Source organism: Labrus mixtus, chromosome 21 (genome assembly GCF_963584025.1).
Source record: "Labrus mixtus chromosome 21, fLabMix1.1, whole genome shotgun sequence".
Lineage (NCBI taxonomy): Eukaryota > Metazoa > Chordata > Actinopteri > Labriformes > Labridae > Labrus > Labrus mixtus.
Window position 1 is genome coordinate 906,920 of NC_083632.1, and position 12,500 is coordinate 919,419.

The 12,500-nt window shown below is 41.9% G+C and overlaps 1 protein-coding gene across 6 annotated transcripts in view; it reads right to left on the reverse strand.

Annotated features, from left to right (window-relative positions):
* Positions 1-12,500, reverse strand: part of ebf3a (EBF transcription factor 3a) — a 50,024-nt gene that overhangs the window by 8,893 nt on the left and 28,631 nt on the right. For all 6 annotated transcript variants that reach the window (XM_061028551.1, XM_061028549.1, XM_061028547.1 and 3 more), the window contains exon 11: positions 9,751-9,839. In XM_061028551.1, coding sequence (XP_060884534.1) covers positions 9,751-9,839 — 89 coding nt within the window. The remainder of the gene's footprint in view (positions 1-9,750; positions 9,840-12,500) is intronic.

Here is a 12,500-nt window from a genome sequence, read left to right on the forward strand (position 1 = left end):
AGGTAATTCAAGGTGTTTTGCTATTTGTACGAATTGTTTGGAGAAATGCACTTACTGTTTTGCAAATGTCGAGGATGATTCGAGAAATGTACCAAAGCGACTGAGAAAAACTGTAATAACACCTGATAAAACATCTGCAGGACTCACAAATCAACATGTACACACAACATGAACACACAACATGTACACACAACATGTACACACAACATGAACACACAACATGAACACACAACATGAACACACAACATGAACACACAACATGAACACACAACATGTACACACAACATGAACACACAACATGTACACACAACATGAACACACAACATGAACACACACAACATGAACACACAACATGAACACACAACATGAACACACAACATGAACACACAACATGTACACACAACATGAACACACAACATGAACACACAACATGTACACACAACATGAACACACAACATGAACACACAACATGAACACACAACATGAACACACAACATGAACACACAACATGTACACACAACATGTACACACAACATGAACACACAACATGAACACACAACATGTACACACAACATGAACACACAACATGTACACACACAACATGAACACACAACATGAACACACAACATGAACACACAACATGAACACACAACATGTACACACAACATGAACACACAACATGAACACACAACATGAACACACAACATGTACACACAACATGTACACACAACATGAACACACAACATGAACACACAACATGAACACACAACATGAACACACACAACATGAACACACAACATGAACACACAACATGAACACACAACATGAACACACAACATGTACACACAACATGAACACACAACATGTACACACACAACATGAACACACAACATGAACACACAACATGAACACACAACATGAACACACAACATGAACACACAACATGAACACACACAACATGAACACACAACATGAACACACAACATGAACACACAACATGAACACACACAACATGAACACACAACATGAACACACAACATGAACACACAACATGAACACACAACATGAACACACACAACATGTACACACAACATGAACACACAACATGAACACACACAACATGAACACACACAACATGAACACACACAACATGAACACACAACATGAACACACAACATGAACACACAACATGAACACACAACATGAACACACAACATGAACACACACAACATGAACACACAACATGAACACACAACATGAACACACAACATGAACACACACAACATGAACACACAACATGAACACACAACATGAACACACAACATGAACACACACAACATGAACACACACAACATGAACACACAACATGAACACACAACATGAACACACACAACATGAACACACAACATGAACACACAACATGAACACACACAACATGAACACACACAACATGAACACACAACATGAACACACAACATGAACACACACAACATGAACACACAACATGAACACACAACATGAACACACAACATGAACACACACAACATGAACACACAACATGAACACACACAACATGAACACACAACATGAACACACAACATGAACACACAACATGAACACACAACATGAACACACAACATGAACACACAACATGAACACACACAACATGAACACACAACATGAACACACAACATGAACACACAACATGAACACACACAACATGAACACACAACATGAACACACAACATGAACACACAACATGAACACACACAACATGAACACACAACATGAACACACAACATGAACACACAACATGAACACACACAACATGAACACACAACATGAACACACAACATGAACACACAACATGAACACACAACATGAACACACAACATGAACACACAACATGAACACACACAACATGAACACACAACATGAACACACAACATGAACACACAACATGAACACACAACATGAACACACAACATGAACACACAACATGAACACACAACATGAACACACACAACATGAACACACAACATGAACACACAACATGAACACACACAACATGAACACACAACATGAACACACACAACATGAACACACAACATGAACACACACAACATGAACACACAACATGAACACACACAACATGAACACACAACATGAACACACAACATGAACACACAACATGTACACACAACATGAACACACACAACATGAACACACAACATGAACACACAACATGAACACACACAACATGAACACACAACATGAACACACAACATGTACACACAACATGTACACACAACATGTACACACAACATGTACACACAACATGAACACACAACATGAACACACAACATGTACACACAACATGAACACACACAACATGAACACACAACATGAACACACAACATGAACACACAACATGTACACACAACATGAACACACAACATGTACACACAACATGAACACACAACATGTACACACAACATGAACACACAACATGTACACACAACATGTACACACAACATGAACACACAACATGAACACACAACATGAACACACAACATGAACACACAACATGAACACACAACATGTACACACAACATGAACACACAACATGTACACACAACATGAACACACAACATGTACACACAACATGTACACACAACATGTACACACAACATGAACACACAACATGAACACACAACATGAACACACAACATGAACACACAACATGAACACACAACATGTACACACAACATGAACACACAACATGAACACACAACATGAACACACAACATGAACACACACAACATGAACACACAACATGTACACACAACATGAACACACACAACATGAACACACAACATGAACACACAACATGAACACACAACATGAACACACAACATGAACACACAACATGAACACACAACATGAACACACAACATGAACACACACAACATGAACACACAACATGAACACACAACATGTACACACAACATGAACACACAACATGAACACACAACATGTACACACAACATGAACACACAACATGAACACACAACATGAACACACACAACATGTACACACAACATGTACACACAACATGTACACACAACATGAACACACAACATGTACACACAACATGAACACACAACATGTACACACAACATGAACACACAACATGAACACACAACATGAACACACAACATGAACACACAACATGTACACACAACATGTACACACAACATGAACACACAACATGAACACACAACATGAACACACAACATGAACACACAACATGAACACACACAACATGAACACACACAACATGAACACACACAACATGAACACACAACATGAACACACAACATGAACACACAACATGAACACACAACATGAACACACAACATGAACACACAACATGTACACACAACATGAACACACAACATGTACACACAACATGAACACACAACATGAACACACAACATGAACACACAACATGAACACACAACATGTACACACAACATGAACACACAACATGTACACACAACATGAACACACAACATGAACACACAACATGAACACACAACATGAACACACAACATGTACACACAACATGAACACACAACATGTACACACAACATGAACACACAACATGTACACACAACATGAACACACAACATGAACACACATGAACACACAACATGAACACACAACATGTACACACAACATGAACACACACAACATGAACACACAACATGAACACACAACATGAACACACACAACATGAACACACAACATGAACACACAACATGAACACACAACATGTACACACACAACATGAACACACACAACATGAACACACACAACATGAACACACAACATGAACACACAACATGTACACACAACATGTACACACAACATGTACACACAACATGAACACACAACATGTACACACAACATGAACACACAACATGTACACACAACATGAACACACAACATGAACACACAACATGAACACACAACATGAACACACAACATGTACACACAACATGAACACACAACATGAACACACAACATGAACACACAACATGAACACACAACATGAACACACACAACATGAACACACACAACATGAACACACACAACATGAACACACAACATGAACACACAACATGAACACACAACATGAACACACAACATGAACACACAACATGAACACACAACATGTACACACAACATGAACACACAACATGTACACACAACATGAACACACAACATGAACACACAACATGAACACACAACATGAACACACAACATGTACACACAACATGAACACACAACATGTACACACAACATGAACACACAACATGAACACACAACATGAACACACAACATGAACACACAACATGTACACACAACATGAACACACAACATGTACACACAACATGAACACACAACATGTACACACAACATGAACACACAACATGAACACACAACATGAACACACAACATGAACACACAACATGTACACACAACATGAACACACACAACATGAACACACAACATGAACACACAACATGAACACACACAACATGAACACACAACATGAACACACAACATGTACACACAACATGAACACACAACATGAACACACAACATGAACACACAACATGAACACACCTGCTCAGGTGGTTTCACTTTTTACTGAAGTCACTTAAACGGTGAGTGTGTGCTCATGGATTTAACCGTGTTTGTTCTAATCACAGCTCAGTTACACACCACAGACGCAAACACACACACACACACATGCACACACACACACACACACACATGCACACACACACACACACACACACACACACAAAGAGCCTCTTTAAGTGAGCCACTTCATTTCAATGATCAGTTAGTGTCAAAGTGCTGCAAAACAAGCAGCTGAGTTTGTGTGTGTGTGTTCGTGTGTGTGTGTGTTCGTGTGTGTGTGTGTGTGTGTGTTCGTGTGTGTGTGTGTGTGTGTGTTCGTGTGTGTGTATAATCAGGCAGCAGCACTCTGCTTCACTGAGTCTTTATCTTAATTAAACACTCTCAGTTAATCTGCTGCTTTTCATTACAGACCTCCGCTGAAGCCTTTTAATTAACCCCGCCCCCTCACTGCTATAACATTTTGCCACGCCCCCTTATCTGGCACTTAACCCCGCCTCCTTCCTTATTCACCACTTAACCCTGCCACCTCCATGCTCTGTAACCCCGACCACCCCCCCACCCCCACTGCTATCTGAGAGATCTACAGGTCCAGACAGACAAACATGTCCGCAATGATCAATTGAGAAAGACATTGTGGGTGTAGTGTCAACTCTGACCACTAGGGGCCGCCATTTAGGCAGCCAGAAAGAATTCACTTAGCTGTATCCCGATTAAGTGCTGAGTTTCAAGAGATAATCATGAATATTCTCATGTTTGATATTTGCATTATTCTTCAATTTAAAACAGTTTTTTCATGCTTTTATTTTGTATTTTGTACTGTCGTCAGCTAAGGGTTCTTTACTTCCTGTTTCGATAAAAAAAATCTGATTTAATTTGAAAGAAAAACAAGCTTGCTACCGAACGAAAACTAAATGAAATAGCTGAAGAGCACGATGAAAAGGTAAAGTGTTTGACATCAAACTTCCTAGCTTTCTTTAAAGACCAAATTTACCATCAGATTGTGTGTGTGTGTGTGTGTGTGTGTGTGTGTGTGTGTGTGTGTGTGTTTGAGTGTCAGAGTGTGTATTATGTTCACACACACTCTGACAGGAAGGAGCGTTCAGCCACGATCGTCTTTAATCTGCTCGTTTATGCAGAGAGATGTTCAAGTGTGTGACAGCGAGAGGAGACACTCACACACATACACACACACACACACACACACACACACACACACACACACACACACACACACACACACACACACACACACACACACACACACACACACACACACACACACACACACACACACACACACACACACACACACACACACACACACACACACACACACACACACACACACACACACACACACACACACACACACCGTGTTTATAGTGACAAATGAAAGTCTTATTATTACAAGTGTTTCATTGTTAGATGACACTCCGCTCTCTCGTTCGAACACACACACACACACACACACACACACACACACACACACATACACACACATTAACAAGGTTACCACGACGATACAGCTGGAGGTGGGATGTCATCGCTGAGGAGGAAACCAATTATTCTTTTAACCTGACACACACACACACACACACACACACACACACACACACACACACACACACACACACACACACACACACACACACACACACACACACACTCACACACACACACACACACCGTGTTTAAGCCTCTGCAGCAGGAAATGAACCTTAATAGCGTCGACATCATGAATAATTAGAGTGAGATGAAAAAAGGAACAATAAAGAAGAAAACGAAGTGTCTGTTCTACGAGAATTTAATATAATGAAAAATATTCTGTTAATCCAAATTATTATGAATTTTATTATCGTATAAAAACTAATGAGAAATAAATTAAAACTGAAATAAAAATAAGGTTGATGGCGCGCTAACAAAAAACACACAGGGTTACTTTAAACAACATGACATCATCCAGCGGCAGGAAGTCAGAGTGCGATTCCCTGGCTGCAGCCCCGGGACGCCTGGAGCGAACGCTAGCATCGGAGCTAACGAGCTCCAACACATCCCTCTACACCCGCCTTCACAGCCTGACACAGCGTGCGTGAACTCGCTGCTCAACAGTTTAACATAACTCCCCGTCATCAAACTATGACACTTCACCAACGGAGAGCCCTCTGCCCCGAGCCTGACAAGTTCAAAAACCTGGCGGTCTGAAGTCCCGTACTCAAGCCGGGCAACGGTACCGGTAGCCGGGCAGCCAACTTAACAAAGCTACCGGGCATAAAGTGGAGAAACGCTGCTCAGGTGGTGTTTATCGGTATGTGGTTTGATAATAAATCCACTTCCCCGTCTCCCTCCTTCATATCTGTGAGCGTCCATCTTTAGAGACCTGAGAGGCCGTTACCTCGCTACGGTCCCAAACCGGTGTTACGGTTTAAAGAGTCACCGTGTTAACTGGTGACTCTTGGCTGAATGTATCCGTGGTTGTTGTAGTTAAAGACATATATTATCTGTATTTTTTACATTAAGATAAAGAACTCAACAAAACGTAATTTGTTACTGCACTTCTGTTGTCAGCATCTGTTGTTACTACGACAACAATCAACGCATTCCACTGAAAGTCACCGTTTGACATGGTCACTTTATGTCAACAACACAAACGACCCGACAACCAAACCTTAAACATTAACTCTGGGAAGAGGTGGGCTGTGCTCACCTTCTGATGTGGGCGGGGCTTAAATGTAACCTGTTTCTACAGAGCCACTAACAGCCAATCAAAATGCTCTAAATCATTTTTCTGTTGTGATGACATCATACTTCTGTGTCGTCTGAAAGGATGTCAATAAAAAACAGCAAAAGAACCCACACAAGTTATTCCTTTTTACAAATCTGATAAGAAAACACTGATAATCAGGTGTGTGTGTGTGTGTGTGTGTGTGTGTGTGTGTGTGTGTGTGTGTGTGTGTGTGTGTGTGTGTGAGAGAGAGAGAGAGAGTGTGTGCCAATCTCCTTTCTTGCCACATGGCTGCACTCGCTGATTACCTGATTTGACTGTTTCAACCTCCCTGTTTGCCAATGGGCTTTAGACACACACACACACACACACACACACACACACACACACACACACACACACACACACACACACTCACTTTTATTCAATCTTCTCCCCAAAACGCAAACGTGTATGTGTGTTTGTACGATTTAATGCTCCACTCTTCTTGGTGTGTGTGTATGTGTATGTGTGTGTGTGTGTGTGTGTGTGTGTGTGTGTGTGTGTGTGTGTGTGTGTGTGTGTGTGTGAGCGTGTGTGTGTGCGTGTGTGTGTGAGCGTGTGTGTGTGCGTGTGTGTTTGTCAGCTAACAAAGATAAATGTTGTGTCGCTTCATTTACATAGAAACAACTTTAACTCTTTAATCTGACTCTAAAACAGATGTTTCTGAGTGATGTCACTGTGCTGCTCTGTGATTGGTCCATTTGAGTGTCAGTCAGAAGACCTTTAAATGTGAGTCCTGCTGTCTTTAATCAGAAGTTCTGCAGATTTTGTTACATTAAAAAATGCAGCCCTGTCAAATTAAATATATTGTTTTCCCAACAGAGGCCGATGCACAGGCCTCGGCAAACTGCTGAAACGACGGAGTTTGGCTCGGGGAAACGTCCGCCTAGAAACGTCCCGAGTCAACCAAAACAAAGCAGAACAGTAAAATCCAGTCAGAGGACTCTGCAGACACAGTCACCACCACACATGTACGGAGGCCCAGAAGGGACGATGGAGCAGCTTTACTTTAGGAGAAGTCTGTATTTTATTTTGAAGGAACCAGCCGGCTTTACTTTAGGAGAAGACTGTATTTTATTTTGAAGGAACCAGCCAGCTTTACTTTAGGAGAAGACTATATTTTATTTTGAAGGAACCAGCCAGCTTTACTTTAGGAGAAGACTGTATTTTATTTTGAAGGAACCAGCCAGCTTTACTTTAGGAGAAGACTGTATTTTATTTTGGAGGAACCAGCCAGCGTTACTTTAGGAGAAGACTGTATTTTATTTTGGAGGAACCAGCCAGCGTTACTTTAGGAGAAGACTGTATTTTATTTTGAAGGAACAAGCCGGCTTTACTTTAGGAGAAGTCTGTATTTTATTTTGAAGGAACCAGCCGGCTTTACCTGAGGAGAAGTCTGTATTTTATTTTGAAGGAGGAAGCTGCTGAGTCTATACCTTTAAAGTTCTGGTGTCATGACCTGTGCTGGGACAGGATTTAAACGGTCTCAGGATCTCTTAAGGTCGATGATGTCACGTTGGACAGATTGTAGAGTAATCTGATTTTATTCTGGAGGTGTGTGATGAGGATTTAACTCGGTGTCGGTGATGTTTACCCTCGGAGTGTTCTGGATCAATAGTGGCTCGGCTGTGTGCTCAGTCTAACATCAGAGGCTTCTGGATTATTCCAGTTATTAGAGTGTCTGAGGTCGCTCGGCTGCTCGCTGAGCACAGTGCAGCGTGGGTAATTGAATCAAACCTGTCGGAGGTGAATTATTAAAGACGAGCTTTTCATTACGGAGCTAACGGCACGTCGGAGTACATCACAGGAAGAGGAAACAGTGAAGCTGCTGCAGACTCAACATCTAGATTTCTCTTCTTTGAAGATGTGATTGTTTGAGAGTTGTTCCCTGCTTCTATTCAAACAGAAGAAGAAGAAAACAAACCCTTCTTCACAGTCAAAATGGAAAATATAGATGATAAATACAGATATAGAGACAGTTCATTAAAAACTCTACAAGTGCAAAAACCTCAACCCCTGTGTGTTTTAAAGAGAGTGACACACACACTCGCGCGCGCACACACACACACACACACACACACACACACACACACAGTGAGTAGATAAACAGTAGAATCAGTAGATGCAGCTGATGGTAATCAGGACTCTGAGCAGCCGAGCAGAACACAGACTGATGGAAAAAAACAACAATCAGAGACTGTCTGTGTTTGTTTAAACAAGTGTGTGTGTGTGTGTGTGTGTGTGTGTGTGTGTGTGTGTGTGTGTGTTACCTTGGGCAGCCTCTCTGGGTCTCCGGGGTGACGGGGGATGACCTTCTGTAACCTCTGGAAGCCGTAGTCTATGGTGGGTTCATTTAACGCTGCAGAGGAGAAAAATATAAAACAAATAAATAAAATGAATTAAAGAAGCTGATTGGAGGATTAAATTAAGTTGTTTTTTTTTTTCAGATTTATTTTTGGGCTTCATTACAGAAACAGGAGAGTGGACAGCGTCAGAAATCGAGTAGAGAAAGAATGGGGGGAAGGAACCACAAGCCGGACCGGAAGGACAGGAGGACTACAGCTTCATACATGGAGCGCACAAAACCAACCACTAGGCCATCAGCGCCCCTAAGGATTAACTGAAGTTGAATCTGAGGTAGAATATGTAAAATATTAAACACACAGCATGCAGTATGTTCCCCCTGTAGCTTTAGTTTTAATCAGTGAAGCCTTGTTTCCACCGAGCAGTCCGGTTCAGTTAGGTACATTCAGTATTTCTACTCTTCTGTTGGGGTGCCAAGCGGACTGATACGACCCTAAAGGGCGGAGCTAGACACATTGCAGTCTGCTGATAGGTAGAAACAATCCCCACTTCCTGTGCGACAGCAGTAAGAAAGGACAGACACAAAACACACCATCGATTTCTAGAAAGTCATTTCGAGGCTGTTTCAGTTTTTGGCGACTAATTTCAGGGTGTAGCTCCGCCCCATGGATGACCTCGAAGGTGTAGACTTCTGCTGGACGTCCTGCATTGTTGCCCTTTTGTTTACTGTGCTGCGTTCTTCTTCTTCTTCGTTGACTTTATTGGCGGGCTACACCGCTGTGATGTCACGCTGTTACCTAGCTGTAGCGGATATCGACATCCAGCTCACCCTTTACCAAACCGGACCACTTGGTGGAAACAGGCCTTATATGAGTGTGCTGGCACCCCCAGTGGAACTTTTGAGAACTGCAGGTTCTTAAAACACCTGGAAACTCAGATCCACATTAAACGTCTCAGTATGTTATTTATGATCTCATGTTCATTATATTAACTCTCTAAAAGTTTTAGACATGAACTTACAACTATTTAGAAAATGTTTCTGATATTGGGTGTGAAGTGGGCGGGGTCAGCTCTGTGGTTAATCACGCGATACATTTCAAACAAATTTAAAAAAGGACTGACATCCAGCCCAATTAAGTCCAACAAAACTACTCAGCTTACTCTGCTTCTTTGAGTCGGGAAATGTCAAATGTGATGTTTGAAATACACAATGAATGGGGAGGAGTTTTGATTGACATGTGTCAGTTTAAAAAACGTGAACGGCCACGCCCACACAGTCATGAGAAAGGGTCTAAACCAGTGTTTCTCAGCTGGTGGGTCGGGACCCAAATGTGGGTCGCTGAGCTGATTTCAGTGGGTGGAAAATGTGTGGGGAAAAAATTGTCTCAAAAAGTTCCATCTCATGGTTCTGTCACGTTTTGTTCGTCTGAACTTCTTTATTTTTATTGAATAAATCTGAGTGGTTGAAAATTACAGCGTTGATTTCTGTCTTTCTTTTATTATCAGATGATGCAGTGTGTGTGTGTGTGTGTGTGTGTGTGTGTGTGTGTGTGTGTGTGTGTGTGTGTGTGTATTTGACTCAGATTCTTCTCCGACATCGTTCACTGTTTAAACTGGCTGGAAGGTGATAAATCTGAGCGTCAGTGAATGCAGCAGAGCACAGAGGAGTGTGTGTGTGTGTGTGTGTGTGTGTGTGTGTGTGTGTGTATCTGGAGTGCATGAATCATAATCCCGTCTTGGTTCAGCTGCGTTTAACAAGCTTTAGACTGACTCTCCTATACATCACAAACAGTGAGTGTGTGTACTGTTGTGTGTGTGAGTGTGTGTGTGTGTGCGTGGGCATGTTATTATGTGTGTGTTGGTGTGTGTGTTCAGTCCTTGAAGGCTCACAGGGCGTAACAAGCGGCAGTTATAAGAGTGTGTTAGCTCTGCGGATGTCTGTGTTATCTACAACCTGCTGTGTGTGTGTGTGTGTGTGTGTGTGTGTGTGTGTGTGTGAGAGAGTGAGTGTGTGTGTGTGTGAGAGTGAGTGTGTGTGTGTGTGACCTTGTGTTTGTTATCACCTGTGTGTCTGTCTTCCTGTTAAACATGTTTTTATGGATCAAACTTAAACTGATCCTCAGCGTGTCTTTGGTTGTGTCCTTTCAGGATCAATATGAAGGTTGTGTTGTTTCTCTCAGCGGTTTGTACGTGTCTCTGATTAAACGAGGGGCGCTTGATCAGCTGATCGGTTTGAGCTTGCACCCCATGAGTCGTCACCACACCAACCCTCTGCCCTTTGGTCCCTGGTACCACACTCTATGGGAGCCAATCAGATCCTTTCAGACTCTTTTGGACTCTTTTGGACTCTTTTGGACTCTATGGGACTCTATCAGACTCTATCAGACTCAGTCAGACTCTATCAGACTCTACTAGACTCTGTCACACTCTATCAGACTCTATCAGACTCTATCAGACTGTCAGACTCTATCAGACTCTATCAGACTCTATCAGACTCAGTCAGACTCTATCAGACTCTACTAGACTCTGTCACACTCTATCAGACTCTATCAGACTCTATCAGACTGTCAGACTCTATCAGACTCTATCAGACTCTATCAGACTGTCAGACTCTATCAGACTCTATGGGACTCTATCAGACTCTATCAGACTCAGTCAGACTCTATCAGACTCTACTAGACTCTGTCACACTCTATCAGACTCTATCAGACTCTAT